We start from the raw sequence: 18,400 nt of genomic DNA, 5'->3' as shown, positions 1-18,400 counted from the left end.
CCGACATACTGTCTGTCTTACCTTTCCTAAATTCAAAATGTCATAGCACAGTGTTCTTCATAGTCCTGAAGAACTAAACTGCTTTAGTCCCAGTGCTGTGACACTTCATTCAACTAACCAAGACTTTGATTACCTGAATAAGGTGGCTTAATTTGCAGGACTATTATTGAAGTACAATCTACTGGTGAAAAATTGGGATCCTATTAGATGCTTTTTACACTGCTGGCCCTTTAAGAGGCTGTACTGCACTTTATTTTTTTCACTGCTGTGTCATTTTAACTATGGCGAGGGAATCAACAAATGGAAATGAGAGGAATGGGTACAAGCAGAGGTAAACATTTCTTACACATTCCAGTGACTAACAACTATAGGCAAATTTTCCTGACGGGCGGTACATTTATGTGGGGCGTGCACTACACCGTAGCCTACATACATGGATTCTTTCGGCAATGATAACCGTGAAAGGAACGAAATTAGTTTTTAATTCACAGAGACCACCTCTGTTCTCGAAACCGGTGATGCAGGGTCTCGCTGTCATTCGAAGAAAGTGGACCGTTTCTTAAGGTCTAAGGTCTACTTTCTATATTTCGCTCGAGAGAGTTGAGTGTTGGACGTCAAAATGTTAACGGGATCCAAAACCACGTTCAAAGTGAGACAGATGGTTCCAGATATAAAGGTAGGCTTTCGACTCAATGTTTTAATATTATGTTGGATTTGTTTCGTGTTCTGAAAGGTAGCTTGCCGTGGGTCAACTTTAGCTAACAATGAGAATAATGAACTGAAATACTTTGTTCCATCGTTGGACTATATAAACAGATGTAGATTCCACCTAGATATCTTGCTGTGTTCAGAATGGTTAGTTACAATGTGTCCAACTAATTCGACAATGTCTCGAATTCTATGAAACATTGTAAGACGTATGTATTACTTGTGGAAACCGTAATGGTTTGATAACCTACATTCCACAGACAGAAGACTGAAGGCCTTTTATTCTTATTGTCTGGGACTAAGGCGGTTGTTTTCCTTTTATACAGCATCAAAAAGAAGCTGTCCATCGTAGCATTCTTTGTTTTATGCACTAGGTTTATGTATGGTAAAGAGACAGCCAGCACATGTGCACCGATTTCATTTTGCCTGCTTGGATTCTATTAATTATTATCCATACCAAATGATGGCATGTGCTATGAATGCCCATATGGTTAATACGGGTTTAGAGAGAAAATAATTTGAGCTGATGGACTAAACAAACTTTTAAACCCTACAGACAGTGTACAGTTGCATTCTGTACAGTATTATATGAGATTAATGAAATGTGGGAATATAAATTGACTACGACAAGTGGGATTAGTCAACATATTCAAGACCTTGGATCATTATGCATATAGTGATGCCTGTTTTCTTAAATAACTCCTCACTACTCTTCAGCAGCACCTCTTGATTCTAAACTTGGGTGGCCAGGAAGTAATCATACAGGAAGCTGCTACCATCACACTTTATCACTGAAAGCCTATTATATATTTATATATATCATTTATTTTGAACATCAGAGAGACCTGTGGTTTCTTAACATTCAGGTTTATTTCTGAGATACTTCATGTGTTGTGGCCTTGAATTTTTTGTTGTTGCACAGGACACATTGTGGTGGAGCTCTGGATGGGTCTGTCTGCACAGGTCTACACTGTTGATGCCTTCAAGTCTGTTATACCACCATAAAGGGATCAACCTTTTACTTACAGTATGTTAGTGAACATGCTTTGTCACGCCCGTCTTTGGGAAAAGTCTTTTGTAAAGGCAGCAGCCATGCAGATTTACAGAGATTTGGACATCATTGTGTGGAAGACTGTCTGTGTGAACACATTCGGGGCGAGGAACATGTCTATAAGCCCAATACAATTAAAACCAATCTAAATTGAAGAACCTTGGTGAAAATTGGTAGACTGATTTATTACAGTGATGGTCATAGCCTAGATATTTATTTAGAATTTTATGCTGGTGTGCTCGTGCGCTCTGTGCTGCTTAGCTCTTCCTCCATGGTTATTTTGAGAAGCCGCAGGGGGAAACGATAACAGATGCCTCAACTCCACCCTCAAGCATTGCTGCTCACATGTGGAGTGGGGGTGATTAGCGCAACATCTGACTGTTGCCATGGCAACGGCAGCCTGAGGAGCAGGAGTTCTTGAATATAAGTGCCTAACAGAAATAGCCGTTTCTTTTAGCCATCTTGGAAATAAACGTTTGCAATGTGGCTGCAAATTAACATATGGTGATGTCCTGAATATTATACACCTATACACTCTGGTTTCACTTCTACTAAAGTGTTGAGGTTTAGAAACGCACTGAATAGGAATGAGTTGACACTGGATCTGAAACCTTTGTCGTGTACATTTTGTATTTAAGAAGTAGGCTACAGTTGGTCCCAATACTGAATCAAATTACATTTGTGGAATAAGTGTTGTAACTCTTCTGTATGTAGGCTATGTACAGTAATACCAAATTAGTTACCATTGAGATATGACATAAGGTTAAGCAAAGTCCTGCCATCCATTTCACATCACATGCAGACTGGTTGGGTTATAAGGAGGTTTGCATGTTACTGTTCATAATTACAGTCCAGGCTTGTTGTTTTCCCCCACTCTGTCTTTCCCCTCCCTTGAGTTGTTCACATGCTGGCTCCTCAGCTAGCTAGAATCTGGAAGCAGTCAGTCAGTCAGCCACACAACACAATGCAAGTGCCACAGTAGTGAAAATGTCAGAGGACTCCGCTCTATTCAGAGTGGCTGGAGATCCATGAGGGCTCATAAAAGAGAGCCAAAATGGTATTCACACACCCAGTCCCATAGGGCCAAGGCCTCCGATCCTGAAACAAGCTATGGAACTGGCGGTGCTTCCCATGCGGAAAATGAACAAAACAATGCGCTCTGTCATTAGTAAACAAGATCTATGCTTGTTTTCAAGGATTTATTGATTGTACATTGGGTGATTATTAACCAATACTGCTATCCCGAGGGAAGCGTGAAACAAGGATGGTAGCCTGTTTCTGTCCATTTCAAGTGTCTAGAATGTTTTGGACAACACCCAATGTGGGAGTTGTATGTTTATGAGTTGCTGGAGTCACAAATTTTTGTTAAACAAGAAGCACATTTAAAACACGAGTTATTGAAACCTGTCCTGTTATTACAGTCTACAAATTGACATAGTTAAGCTATGAACTGACACATGCACAACCAGTGACAAATAGAAGCTTGAAATACATACCGCCACACACACCCTCTGACACACACGTGCCCCACACACACCCTCTGATTGAACTTTGAACCCTCCTTACACAGCGAGTGCATCATTGAGTATACAACCAGTTTCCTTCAGACTAGATGATACAGAGTTTAATTTAGAGGGATATAGAAGAAGATTAGAATGCAAAATGTCTCACCATGAACAGCAACTCATTTGGACTATCATTAAGGGCAGTTAATGAGTGTTTGTTGCAGACCAAGTCTGTGCTGAGGTCGTTATTATGATTTAAGGCCAAGACGCCATAGGCATTACTATAAATAGTCCCTCTACCTTAATTTATATGGAGAGTAGTGGGCACATTCGATTCCATAGGGAGAGTTATAGTAATGCTTCTGCAGGCTGTAGAGTAAGCTAGTGGTTCAAAGCTGCATTTTAAGCAGGGCAAGTGGGTAATGGTATATGAATTTACGATTCATTAAAACATTCATATTTTCTCCTGTATGTTTAAATCACTTTCCTTCCTTGTCTTTTGTACATTCCGAGGTGGAATTCTCAGTAGTCTATTCCAGTGTGGGATCTTTCATTGTTTTGTCGTTGGGGTTTTGTTCTCTCGGTATAACAAAGTGAGTGATGTGACTATTTATGTTGTAGGAAATGTATTACACTGTCGTAGACGCTCCTTGAAAGCAAAAGAAACGAGGCAGCATTAAAGCAAAGCCACGGCTCACGGCTAGACAGAAACGGTTTTGGGTTTCAGGACAACTTTTGTCTGGTTTATGTTTCAGGAGTTGCTCCAAATGGGGAAAGAGGTAAAACACTTCAAAGCGAGTCCATGTTTAGAGAAAAGACCCAACATCCTTGTTTACATTTTTTAGAGCCCCTACGGCAATGCCACAAACCTGCTTATTGATGTGAGGAAAAGAACAATACCACATAAACCGCCAGGCTAACCTCCCTCTACAGCAGCACCTCATGTTAAAACAGTGTGTTTTAATGATCTAACTAGTAAAAATCTAACTACCTGAGCTACACACAGGCCCCTTGTTGGCGAGGGACGTTGTTCAAACCTACAGTGTGAGGTTTATGTGGTGTTAGACTGCCACTTTCCTTCCACCAGTAAGTTTGGTCTATTTCAGGGCAGAGGAGGTATGTTCTCCTCTGCAGAAGAAGTCTGCCCGCAGTGGCAAGGGGAAGCCATGAGCAATGGAAACTGCAATGGGCCTTGGCTGTACTCCCTGAGGAGAAAGGGAAGGAGGGCAGGAGGGAGGGAAAGAGTGATCGAGTAGTACACACGCAAAAGCCAGATACTTCAGGGAGAGTCAAGGAGTGAATCATCAGCAGAAACAGAGCCTGGACATGTGGTTATTCATTTTTGGGGGTGAATTGGATTTAGGACTCTAATTTGGGATTTTTCCTCTCCCTCACCGATTTAGGGTTCCAGTCATTTTCGTCTAGACAGATTCACCTCGCCCTTCTCTCCTATCTGATCTACCTGCTGACTTGTTCTACCTTTGTCTAGTGCAGTTACTCTTCATGTTATGACACATTTTGTTGTAGTTTATTTGATGGGCTTTCACTCTATTCTTCCACAGCCTCCAATGTAGTTTTAGCTGGTGGAGCAGTTTGGAGAATTTCTGCTGTTGGAATCCAAATATGTTGACTGAACTTCGGAATATAACACAATCCCAAGGCACAGAAACAGAGTTTGTTAATATTGATAACTCCCAAAAGGGTTGATGATAGGAACTGAGTTTCAAATTTTTCAAAAATAAAACAAGATCTAAATATCAAAATAAGTTCAGAAAAAGAGCAAGCAATGCAGCTGTGGTGTTTGAGTTATAAATGGGGAATTGGTGCTGAAACAATGGAAAAACAAATGAGTTGAAAAGCCTGCTGGCGAGCAGAAACCAAGAATGTTGTAAAGTTTTAGTGTTCTCCTTTGTAATTTAAAAACTGGCTTGTTTATCCACCATGCCCTTCTGCTAACTCAGGTCTTGGGTGGAGGGTTGAGTCAATAAAATTGGTGGAACAATAACCCTGTCCAGGATGTCTTGGTATGACCCAGGATTTCATCTTCTGTTTTGAGAAAGTCAGGACTGTTCGCCTATTTTTGAGATTTTTGTTAGCCCATTTTTGAGGTTTTTGTTAGGGGGGTTGGCAGTTTGGGGTTGGGGTTTCTCTCACACTAACTGCTGTGGCAAGAATTTAAAAGCTCTGTGATTTGATGATGGGGAAAAAAGCTGAAAACCAATACTACTATTATTCAGATGTGCAAGTTCTGTTATTGTTGACAAGTTCCTTAAGCTCCATATTCTCTAGCATTTTCAGCCACTCGAGTATTCTGCTAACATTAGCATGAGGCTAGCATATTATGCTAGCATTATGCTAGCATCATGCTAATGTTAGCAGAGTGCTCTTGAGCTTAGGCCGCTGTTGATATGGTCAGTTGGGCATATGCATTTCACAGACCAGACAAACAGCTATGCTATGAATGAGTGGAATTTACAACCTGTTTAAGGAGCAAAGGTTATCTTTGTTTAATGTTCTCATGAGGTTTTAGCCACTGTCAATCTAAAGGAAACCAGAAGTGTGTCAAATGTTCTCATTAGCATGTTAGCACACAGTTCACTTCACCTCTACATTGTGTGTGTCACAAGAGTTATAGTAGCCTAAGAGTATTTGTCACACATTATAGTAAGTTGTTTTTAGTTCGCAAGCCAAGAAATATGTGACTAAACTGGAGCAAAAATGTAACGTGTTTGTGAACATTGGCCTTGTAGGCAGTGAAGAATTGCTGAGTGAGTAGTCAGTACCATAAAGATTCATTGTATACTTTATAGCAATTTCCATGTCTCTATACTGGACTGCCAGAGTGGTCATTACCAGAACAAACAGTTCCTTTTTCAATGCCTAGGCCTATGTCTTGTGCATTGTGTGATTTCTACCCTATGTAAATGGTCTTCTGTGGTGGGTGGGAGCTCAGGCTAAATGGGCCCATATGTGCTAGCAGCTAGCCAGTAGTCCGGTAATAGCAACCTGCGGTTCTATGGGATTGGATTATGTCGCTAGCAGAACAGCCTGGAGTACTTTGAGACCGCATCAAATCATACAGTACAGAGCAAAACAACTAATAAAACATGGAAACAGAGTCATCATGGAGCATTGTGGGATTGGCTATGGTTTTGGGGAATGTGGTCAATAAGAAAATCTTGAGTTGAAGCAAAATCACATTAGTGTTTGTTCTCTTATTATTTTTGACGGGATGCAGTAGTAACACCAGGCCTGTTCTCTGTTCCCTCTGCAGGAGAGGATGCTGAGTCACAGTGGTGTCAACGCACGGGGGAGAGATATGTTTGGACTACGCTGCTTACCAGGTAAGACCCAGACTGAAGAGCACTGATGAATATGAGGCTAGTTCCATGTGACAAATACAGTAGCCATACGCGTATCATAACATGTCTGAAAACACAGTGTCAGCCACATCTCTTTAGGCAAGTCCATCTTTTGAAACTGCACCCATCTGTATCTCTGTTTTCTTACTAAATCCTAGTGCTAAGCTACTGTAATGTAGCCTCTGAGAACAGTGTGTCAGTGTACTGTGGAGAGAAGTGCTGCAGGCCCCTACCCCTGTTCATAATCTCAGTTTCAGCAGCACGCCGCATCAGGAGCTTTCCAACTGGAATGTTGGCAGGCCAGGGCCCCTCCAGAGCCAAGCTAATCTCTAACGATTCATATCAGCAGTTATTCACAGCACCTCTGTGGGAGCAGTGTGTGTGTTTCCTTGTCCCTTTCACTTTCAGCTCTCACTTCCACCTTGTACCGCTGACCTAGACACACCCCTCCTCCCTCACTTCCCACTTCATTCACTTTTTCTGTCTGATTCAGAAACTGTTTTTGTCTCATTCTTTCCAGACTCTCCCAGTCTGTCTGAGGGTCACTGTGGACCCATTCTGAGTTGTTTTTGTTATCGTGTGACTGTGAAATTCTGTCCGTCTGTTTTTCTTTCTCTCCGGCTCTCACATCCCTTTCTCTGACCAATTTTCTGTGTCCTGCCATGGCAGATTTGAAACACATCTGGTCATGGAAATCTGCCTCACATTAAGGCAGAAAGGATCCATCCGAATTGGAAACACTGTCATAGTTTCTGCAAAGGAATTCTCTCATGTTGGAAACTGACTTTCAGCTCTGAAAAATGTGCTACACACACTTTCACAGATGCACCACACAAGGTAATGGGGAATCTGTGGAAGCAAACTGAATGAAAGGCCTCACGTTGCAGCATCCCAAAGACACACAGACAGTCGGAAAAGTCCCAGGCCTCAGTGTACTGTATACTATACAACCCTGCGTGCCATTCATCACATTCTCAGATAACATTCGAACACAGGACAGGGGAAACCAAAGCGGGCTCCAGGGGGTGAATGGGTCAGGGCAGCACAAACAGCTATGGGTGGAAAGATAGATCGTGTACCTTTTTGAATATGAAGGGCCTACTGTAGATCCACAGACAAAGCCAAGTGGACAGGACCCTCCTCAGAGCATAACCACAATCCCCTGATCCATGCGCTTATGTTACACTGGATTTGGTTTGGTGTCAATCCTTGGACTGTCACTGCTGGCCTTGCTGAGTGACAAGAGAAGAGCAGGTCAATATCTCTGAATAATATACAATTGTATGCTTTATGAGCTCAATTTGGATAGCACACTACCTAAAGAAGTAATGAAGAGCTCTGTGCATTCCGTGTGTGTGCATATGTATACATGTTTTCCTACATTATCACAACCACAATGTCTTGACAGGTCACCAGAATGTCCTGACTATGTAGGAAAACAAGAAACATTTTGAAAAGTCAGGACTTCATGTCCGGATTTTGTTAAAATTATATTTTAGGCTTAATTATTAGGTTTGGGGTAAAAGTTAGGGTTATATTTAGGTTTAGGGGTAGGCAAAATAGGATTTTTGAATGGGAATACATTTCTATTGCCCAAAAGTCGTGTAAATTTATGAAAACAAAGCTGTATGTGTTGTTTCATCAGACCTTTCATGACACCGCTCTGGTAAACCTTTTGTCTTATTCTCTCCCATTGGTTAGCAGAGGGCCAGAAACGTCTCCTCTGCACGCACATAGGAACAAAATGTGGTTGGAAACAAATGAAATTGAAAATGGAGCATTTGGTTCATATCACATTCAGCTGTGTTCTCTCTGGCCGATTTCTCAGGTTGTTCAATCCACTGGCAGAACACCAATGGACAAAGAGAAATATAGCCACAGTGGGGATTTTCCAGAGTTTGTGTGTTTGTTTGAATGTGTATGTGTTTGTCTGAGTGCATATGTGAGTACATGTGTTTTTGTGAGCGAGGGAGGGTTAGAAAAAGAGAGAGACAAAGGCACTTGAGCTTTGTGTGTGTGGTGGGGGTAGGGCCTGCACTCTGTTGGACGAAAGTAAAACGGTTTAAACTGTTAAATTACCAGTGTCATCTTATAAATAGTGTCACTGTATACAGAGTATTGAGTGACTCAATCCTCAGCTTCCCATGTTTTAGGAATGTAAACCACCTGCAGACTCTCCAGTCCAGAACAGTCAAACCAGAAGCAGACACTTCCTGTCCCCTCTCTCATGTCTGTGAGCCACAATGCCTAAGAAATGTCTTCAGCACTGTTGCACCCGGGAGCCATTAAAAGGAGCACGCAAATCCCACTGAGCCTGATTGGCCACAGAGTAACAGGCAATCCTAGAAACAAGGGCTCATTTGTGTTTAAAACCTAAAGTGTCCGTAGGGCGCCTGGTTCAAGAGTTTAATTCGTAGCTATATGTCTGGGACTTTAGAAAGGGAATACTTGTGTTGAGGGTTTATGACTTTGATCCGGCGTCATAAGACCGAAGTCGGCGTAAACATAGCCTAATCACAGTGCCTTGCTTGATTCCAGTCCTCAGCTCACACACCCCAAAGATATTGTGGCTTTGCTGAGGGACCCTTTGAAGATTTCTTTGTAGTTTTTGCCAGGCTTTGGTGTTAATCTTGTGCAATGGGCAAAGTATTGGAGTGTTAGCTGTGAAGACCTTGATTACAGCCACACTTCCCTTTCTCATAGGATAAACAAGCATTTGATGTGTTAAATTACGATTTCCTGTTTTTATGTCATTTGGTATCCCTGAAAATCTTCTCTCAACAGAGGTCTAATTGGCTGTCTGAGGTTGAGCACTACCAAAAATGGCATGCTTTGTGCAGTTATGTTTTTGACTTATTCCCTTTTTTTTCTCCTTCAACGTTATTTTTGAAGGAATTCAGTTCCTTAAAATTAGTTTTGAAGGAATTGAGCCCTTTCAACAACCCACCAAATCCTTTTTATTGTTCTAAAAACTGAAAATGAAAACATTCTCTCCACCATGATGGTGTCTGGCCAAACACTTCCATTGCAAGAGATAAAAAGGCTATTTTCCCCCTCTACTCTGTCCTGGACTTTGTTGCCATGGAAACCCAAGTCTAGCTGGCTAATGCTTTGTTTTGCTGGGAGAGAGCATTACAAATGTGCTGTCTCACTGATGTGTGAAAGAGGGTGTGTCTTTGTGCTCAGTGTGTTTAGATGTGAGAGAGCTGTATGGATGAAAGTGCTTGTTTTTGGAAGATGAGTTCTGGAATCTAGTTTTTATTTTCAAGCATCAACAAAATACTACAAACAGATTTTAAAATATGTTGCATAAATTCATCATTCCTAACAAAGCATTTAAACACATTTATGGCGTAATAACATGGTAATAGACTAATATTGATAGCTGTAGAGTCAAAGCTGTATCAGCCCTGTATCCCATGGGACTAGACAAGAGCAGGTTAAATTGCAAGTTTAATTGACATTAAAAAAAGGCTCTGTAAATATGCACCAATACACCCCTTCCCAGAAGATAAGTCATGCACTTGGATTGGAAAATGCATCTGAAATATAATTAGGATACATACAGTTAAAGTTGGAAGTTTACATACACCTTAGCCAAATATTTTTAAACTCAGTTTTTCACAATTCCTGACATTTTATCCTAGTAAAAATCCCCTGTCTTAGGTCAGTTAGGATCACCACTTTATTTTAAGAAATTGTGAAATGTCAGAATAATAGTAGAGACAATAATAGTAGAGAGTATGATTGATTTATTTCAGCTTGTATTTATTTCATCACATTCCTAGTGGGTCAGAAGTTTACATACACTCAATTAGTATTTGGTAGCATTGCCTTTTAAATTGTTTAACTTGGGTCAAATATTTGGGTAGCCTTCCACAAGCTTCCCACAATAAGTTGAGTGAATTTTGGCCCATTCCTCCTGACAGAGCTGGTGTAACTGAGTCAGGTTTGTAGGCCTCCTTGCTCGCACACGCTTTTTCAGTTCTGCCCACAAATGTTTTATAGGGTTGAGGTCAGGGCTTTGTGATGGCCATTCCAATACCTTGACATTGTTGTCCTTAAGCCATTTTGCCACAACTTTGGAAGTATGCTTGGGGTATTTGTCCATTTGTAAGACACATTTTCGACCAAGCTTTAACTTCCTGATTGATGTCTTGAGATGTTGCTTCAATATATCCACATAATTTTCCTCCCTCATGAAGCCATCTATTTTGTGAAGTGCACCAGTCTCTCCTGCAGCAAAACACCACCACAACATGATGCTGCCACCCCCGTGCTTCACGGTTTGGATGGTTCTCTTCGGCTTGCAAGCTCCCCCTTTTTCCTCCAAATATAATGATGGTCATTATGGCCAAACAGTTCTATTTTTGTTTCATCAGACCAGAGGACATTTCTCCAAAAAGTACGATCTTTGTCCCCATGTGCAGATGCAAACCATAGTCTGGCTTTTTTATGACGGTTTTGTAGCAGTGGCTTCTTCCTTGTTGAGTGGCTTTTCAGGTTATGTTTATATAGGACTCGTTTTACTGTGGATATAGATATTTTTGTACCTGTTTCCTCCAGCATCCTCACAAGGTCCTTTGCTGTTGTTCTGAGATTGATTTGCACTTTTCGCACCAAAGTACATTCATCTCTAGGAGACAGAACGCGTCTCCTTCCTGAGCGGTATGACGGCTGCGTGGTCCCATGGTGTTTATACTTGTTTGTACAGATGAACGTGGTACCTTCAGGCATTTGGAAATTGCTCCCAAGGATGAACCAGACTTGTGGAGGTCTACAATTTTTTGGTCTTGGCTGATTTATTTAGATTTTCCCATGATGTCAAGCAAAGGCACTGAGTTTGAAGGTAGGCCTTGAAATGCATACACAGGCACACCTTCAATTGACTCAAATGATGTCAATTTGCCTATCAGAAGCTTCTAAAGCCATGACATAATTGTCTGGAATTTTCCAAGCCTTTTAAACGCACCGTCAACTTAGTGTATGTAAACTTCTGACCCACTGGTATTGGGATACAGTGAATTATAAGTGAAATAATCTGTCTGTATACAATTGTTGGAAAAATTACTTGTTTCATGCACAAAGTAGTTGTCCTAACTGACTTACCAAAACTATAGTTTGTTAACAAGACATTTTTGGAGTGGTTGAAAAACTAGTTTGAATGACTCCAACCTAAGTGGATGTAAACTTCCGTCTTCAACTGTAACTACAGTATATTGATGAGAATATGTTGGAGTGTGAGGTGGAATAGTATATGACTGGCGTTGATACAAACAGCTTCATTTACGGCCGAAACACCACAGTGAGAAAAGGCAGGGAACTGTTCATCAATCTAAATAGGAAAATGAATTTATTGGCACGCACATGCCTCTGGTATCATGCTGCCTTTTGTATTTGTGACAATGTTTGCATTGATATCAATAATTGCGATGACGGAATGATTCCTTACTTGCTTTAAATATATTTGTGTCGCACTAGCATTTGGACAGCTTTCACTGCCATGGTTATCTCCACCCCTCCCTTCTAGTAGCTCTTCAACTTTTTCTTGAGTTCAGTGTCAGTGTTTCCTCACCGCCCCAAAATCCCAGCCTGGTTTAGTCGAAGTGGCAGGCAAATCTTCAGAGACAGGCTTACAATATTCCTTGTACGTCTGAAGGAAATAGATGTGATATGTTGTGTGTGTGTGAGCTGTTCACAACTCAGCTTCTCTCATCCACAGCTTACCCACCTCCTGCTCCGGTCGCTTCAGGAGCAGTTCAACCCGACTCACTTCAGCCTCCTCCGGGGCTCTGATTGACTCCTTCACCTCAGAGCACCTTCTGTCAATGGAGTGGATCAGCTCCAGCTAAACCTCCTCTCACTGCCCTCCGCTGCTGCCTGTGCAGAGCTCTTGAGTGACGCCATACCTTCTCTGAGCTGAGCTCTCCCATGTCTTCTCTTTTCTCTTCAGTTGGAATGTTTCCCACCGTATTTTCACCTGAATCTCTTTCACACTCCTTTCTGCTGCAGCTGAGACTGTATCATGGCTTTTATGTTCATCTACACAGATAACAGAAACACTGATGTTCTTTGCCGTACTCGTCCAACAGTTTGTTATGACGAGAGCAGACCTTCTCCTGCAGTTTTGGTAAGGCTTTGACTAGCGTGTACATCTTAGATGCAGAAGGTTGATAGTGATGCTGGAGGGCAGTCCTACAGTAGCTGGCCATACACACCAGACAGGAAATATACGCTTTTCCGTTTTCTCCCCGAGCAGACGTCACACTGCATATCTCCGGGTCTAGCATAAAAGAAAACACTTTGGAATTCTCCGTTCAGTTTCTCCACCATATCAGCCAGGATGGTATTTCTGTTCAAAAAAGTCCTTGGGGATAAAGGCCAGTCTGCCCTGGGGGCTGATGCAGAACCCCTTCTCATCATCCTGATCCCAGTAGCGCTCAATACAGTCCTTACAGTAGCTGTGTCCCCAGGCAGTTGTCACTGGATCTTTCAGTAGATCCAGACCTGATCGGACAGGAGAATTGGCCCTTCTCTACTAAAACATTAGCAGCTGCCAGTTTGATACAGACTGATAGCTACGTAGACAGGCTGAGCTGAAATATTGGTATGAAGGTAATGAAATAGATACAAATTCAGAGTGTGGAAGGACAAAAGAGAGCTGAATGTTGCATTTTAGAGAGAAAATGACTGAGTACCTTTTCTGAAACCCTCTTTCAGTGATTTTGAGTTAATGGAGCCCGATCACAAGCTGGTGAATTGTGATTGCAGTACATGAGAGAGGTCTTATATGTAAGGGCTGTTATGCTAACTGTTATGTACAGTAGAACTGTAATCACATTGGTTGCACACACCATATTTCATTATGTGTATGTGAAATGTCAATGTGATCGGAAATATGAGGCAAATGCCAAGCTGGTCCTGGATGCCAGACAACTACATCTGCTTGACTCAACCGTTCAGTGGCTGACATAGGTGAGAAAATAGCACCTCCCAGCCCCTTGATAAACTCCATGCTGAAGTTTATTTTCATTCACATTTCTGTTATACATAGCACTCAACGTTACCCTCTCCCTTCCCTCAAACAAGCAGTCATTCTGGTATTTTGCACAATTTATCACTTTACCTTGGAATGCTCAGTCTTGACAATGAAACCCTCATGATGTTCTAAAATTGTGTACTTTTTTATTGTTTTCAATATCAGGCACATTTGAAACACTCTGTGGACAATAAAGTTGTTGCATTATGTTCAGTAAGCTCCAGCCTAAACCCCCTGATTGTGTTCCCCAGGAGAGTGTGTGCTCCAGCCTAAACCCCCTGATTGTGTTCCCCAGGAGAGTGTGTGCTCCAGCCTAAACCCCCTGATTGTGTTCCCCAGGAGAGTGTGTGCTCCAGCCTAAACCCCCTGATTGTGTTCCCCAGGAGAGTGTGTGCTCCAGCCTAAACCCCCTGATTGTGTTCCCCAGGAGTGTGTGCTCCAGCCTAAACCCCCTGTCTGTGTTCCCCAGGAGAGTGTGTGCTCCAGCCTAAACCCCCTGTCTGTGTTCCCCAGGAGAGTGTGTGCTCCAGCCTAAACCCCCTGTCTGTGTTCCCCAGGAGAGTGTGTGCTCCAGCCTAAACCCCCTGTCTGTGTTCCCCAGGAGAGTGTGTGCTCCAGAGGGCTGTGTTGGTGAGGAAGAAGCTAACTGCCAAGGAGGGGGGTGGATGGCTGTCTGGCACTCTCTTCTGTACCCACTTCAGAGTGGCCTTTGTGCCTCAGGACAGCCCCAAACCTGACGTGAGTACTGGACTAGCTCTGAGTATGGACTGTTGAAGGACAGCTCACCTGCTATCATAGTAGGAGTGATAATGATGCCGTATTATTGCTAGAAGAAGGCTTGTGGGCGTAATCACCATCATAACAATCAACAACATCATATAGAACGTTTTCAGACCATCCATTACTGAATGTAACTGGTGTAAAAAAATCCTGATCAGACAAACTGACCTATATTTGTACAATCCCTCTAACCCTCCGTATGTAGGACAACGCAGACCCTGTTCTCCTGGGGGATCATGACGTGGCCCTGGCCTCCATTGAGAAGGTTGTAGCTGGTAAGGCTTCTACAACTACTAGGCTGTAGTGCTCCCAAAGTCCTTTGTTCTATGAGAGCCACGAGATGTACTTGTAAAAGAAAATCTGATGAATTAAACAGTGGTAATATCCTAAACCCAATTCTAGACTCGGCTTGACACAGGAAGCTGTAGCTATGAACCATCAGTGGTGTACCTGGGTTTTGACTGTAAGATTGTTGTGTAACCTCTGTGCTGCAGTGGGCCCATCCCGGACCAAGCTGGTGACGGCCAGCTCCTCTCTGAAGTTCACTCCTGAGGAGCTGGTGTTGTACTGCCGGGACCTGCGTGTTCTCTGCTTCCTCTTCGACCGCCTCACCCCCGACACACAGGCTGTGGAGGTAGTGTGTGTGTCTGTGCATGTGTGTGTCTGTGCATGTGTGTGTCTGTGCATGTGTGTGTGTGTGCATGCGTGTGTGAGTGCGTGCGTGTATACAGTGCATTCGGAAAGTATTCAGACCCCTTGACTTTTTCAACATTTTGTTACGTTACAGCCTTATTCTAAAATTGATGAAATTATTTTTTCCTCATCAATCTACACACAATAGCCCATAATAACAAAGCAAAAACTGGTTTTTAAAATGGAAATATCACATTTACATAAGTATTCAGACCCTTTACTTTGTTGAAGCACCTTTGGCAGCGATTACAGCCTTGGGTCTTCTTGGGTATTACGCTACAAGCTTGGCACACCTGTATTCGGGGAGTTTCTCCCATTCTTCTCTGCAGATCCTCTCAAGCTCTGTCAGATTGGATGGAGAGCATCGCTGCACAGCTATTTTCAGGTCTCTCCAGAGATGTTTGATCGTGTTAAAGTCTGGGCTCTGGCTGGGCCACTCAAGGACATTCAGAGACTTGTCCCGAAGCCACTCCTCTGTTGTCTTGGCTGTGTGCTTAGGGTCGTTGTCCTGTTGGAAGGGGAACCTTCGAACCAGTCTGAAGTCCAGAGCGCTCTGCAGTAGGGCTGTGGCGGTCACGGAATTTCATCAGCCGGTGATTGTCAAGCAAATAACTGCCGGTTTCATGGTAATTTACCATTAATTAACATAAACACATTTAGCAACTCCTGGCTTCCACACATAGCCTATAAGCCACTGATACAGACTGTTGGAACGTCTACATTTTATAAAGTCTAATAAATCCATGTAATATAGCCTACACCTTCACAATAAATCCATGTATGTCCTTATGTTAAGTCCTGATCTGGCTCTGCCATATGGCTGTGGGCTACACTAGTTCATTTAGCAGACAAGATTTGCTTAGAATTCCGTGCCATTATTTAATATTATTTTATAGAATAAAATTTAACAAAGCTGAATAAAGTAGAAAGGATACTTTTTCACAAAACGATTTGAGAAACTGCGCACATGTGGCTATTCTGTATTGAGCAGTTAACAAAGAAATAGGTACTCCTATATGCCTAATTTAAAGTTATTAATTTAACTTGAGTTTTTCTACAAATGTTGAGCTATATGTTTAGATTTTTAATTAATTGTAAGGCTACATGACTCGACTCTAATAATAATTTGAAAAAATTTGCTTGAAAGGCATGTTTTTTGAAAAAAATGTTTTAACTCTTTTTCTCCCCAATTTCGTGGTATCCAATTGGTAGTTACAGTCTTGTCTCATCGCTGCAACTCCCGTACAGACTCGGGAGAGGCGAAGGTCGAGAGCCGTGCGTCCTCCGAAACACAACCCAACCAAGCCGCACTGCTTCTTGACACAATGCCCACTTAACCCGGAAGCCAGTTGCACCAATGTGTCGGAGGAAACACCATACACCTGGCGACCGTGCATTGCGCCCGGCCCGCCACAGGAGTTGATAGTGTTCGATGGGACAAGGACATCCCTGCTGGCCAAACCCTCCCTTAACCCAGACGACGCTGGGCCAATTGTGCACCGCCCCATGGATCTCCCAGTCACAGCCGGCTGCGACAAAGCCTGGACTCGAACCCTCAATCTCTAGTGGCACAGCTAGCACTGCGATGCAGTGCCTTTAAACCATTGCACCACTCGGGAGGCCCCTCTGCTTTGTTTTTTGAGCAGGCTGTACACACTTCATCAGTCTCTCACTCAATTTGACAAATACTTGATAATGCCTAGAATTTCCCGGCAGCATCCCCTTTGTCCCCTAACAAAATCCATGCCTTTTGCAGCCAGTGGCCGTTGTGCTCTTGGGCTAAATAAACTCAGCAAAAAAATAACCATCCCTTTTTCAGGACCCTGTCCTTCAAAGATAATTTGTAAAAATCCAAATGACTGCTTAGATCTTCATTGTAAAGGGTTTAAACACTGTTTCCCATGCCTGACTAACCGGTGTCTGTATGTAGCCTCGCAACTTTTATAGCCTCGCTACTATATATAGCCTCGCTACTGTTTTTCACTGTCTTTTTACTGTTGCTTTTATTTCTTTACTTACCTATTGTTCACCTAATACCTTTTTTGCACTATTGGTTAGAGTCTGTAAGTAAGCATTTTATTGTAAGGTCTACACCTGTTGTATTCGGAGCATGTGACAAATAAACTTCGATTTGATTTGTTCAATGAACCATAAACAATTAATGAACATGCACCTGTGGAACGGTCATTAAGACACTAACAGCTTACAAACGGTAGGCAATTAAGGTCACAGTTATGAAAATGTAGGACACTAAAGAGGCCTTTCTACTGACTCTGAAAACACAGAAAGAAAGATGCCCAGGGTCCCTGCTCATCTGTGTGAACGTGCCTTAGGCATGCTGCAAGGAGGCATGAGGACTGCAGATGTGGCCAGGGCAATAAATTGCCATTTCTGTACTGTGAGACAGCGCTACAGGGAGACAGGATGGACAGCTGATCATCCTCGCAGTGGCAGACCATGTGTTACAACACCTGCACAGGATTGGTACATCCGAACATCACACCTGCGGGACAGGTACAGGATGACAACAACTGCCCGAGTTACACCAGGAACGCACAATCCCTCCATTAGTGCTCAGACTGTCAGCAATAGGCTGCGAGATGCTGGACTGAGGGCTTGTAGGCCTGTTGTAAGCAGGTCCTCACCAGACTTCACCGGCAACAACGTCACCTATGGGCACAAACCCACCATTGCTGGACAAGACAGGACTGGCAAAATGTGCTTTTCACTGATGAGTCACGGTTTTGTCTCACCATGGGTGATGGTCGGATTCACGTTTATCGTCGAAGGAATGAGCATTACACCGAGGCCTGTACTCTGGAGCGGGATCTATTTGGAGCTGGAGGGTCCTTCATGGTCTGGGGCGGTGTGTCACAGCATCATCGGACTGAGTTGTTCTCATTGCAAGCAATCTCAACGCTGTGCGTTACATGGAAGACATCCTCCTCCCTCATGTGGTACCCTTCCTGCAGGCTCATCCTGACATGACCCTCCAGCATGACATGCCACCCCAGCATAACAATGCCACCAGACATACTGCTCGTTCTGTGCATGATTTCCTGCAAGACAGGAATGTCAGTATTCTGCCATGGCCAGCGAAGTCCCCAGATCTCAATTCCATTGAGCACGTTTGGGACCTGTTGGATCGGAGGATAAGGGCTAGGGCCATTCCCCCCCAGAAATGTCCGGAACTTGCAGGTGCCTTGGTGGACGAGTGGGGTAACATCTCACGGAAAGAACTGGCAAATCTGGTGCAGTCCAT

General features: G+C 43.0%; 1 protein-coding gene across 2 annotated transcripts in view; it reads left to right on the top strand.

Moving 5' to 3' along the window:
- The first annotated feature begins 278 nt into the window (after positions 1–278).
- Positions 279–18,400, top strand: part of LOC115141102 (myotubularin-related protein 11-like) — a 33,068-nt gene continuing 14,946 nt past the window's right edge. Inside the window, exons 1-5 of one of the 2 annotated variants that reach the window (XM_029679723.2) lie at positions 279–676; positions 6,539–6,608; positions 14,267–14,403; positions 14,651–14,720; positions 14,940–15,079. In XM_029679723.2, coding sequence (XP_029535583.2) covers positions 620–676; positions 6,539–6,608; positions 14,267–14,403; positions 14,651–14,720; positions 14,940–15,079 — 474 coding nt within the window. In that variant the 5' untranslated portion in view covers positions 279–619. The remainder of the gene's footprint in view (positions 677–6,538; positions 6,609–14,266; positions 14,404–14,650; positions 14,721–14,939; positions 15,080–18,400) is intronic. The other variant, XM_029679724.2, reaches the window with a different exon arrangement.

The sequence above is a fragment of the Oncorhynchus nerka genome, linkage group LG14 (genome assembly GCF_034236695.1).
Source record: "Oncorhynchus nerka isolate Pitt River linkage group LG14, Oner_Uvic_2.0, whole genome shotgun sequence".
Taxonomy (NCBI): domain Eukaryota; kingdom Metazoa; phylum Chordata; class Actinopteri; order Salmoniformes; family Salmonidae; genus Oncorhynchus; species Oncorhynchus nerka.
Note: the sequence above shows the minus strand (reverse complement) of the source record. Positions and strands in the feature narration are given on the sequence as shown.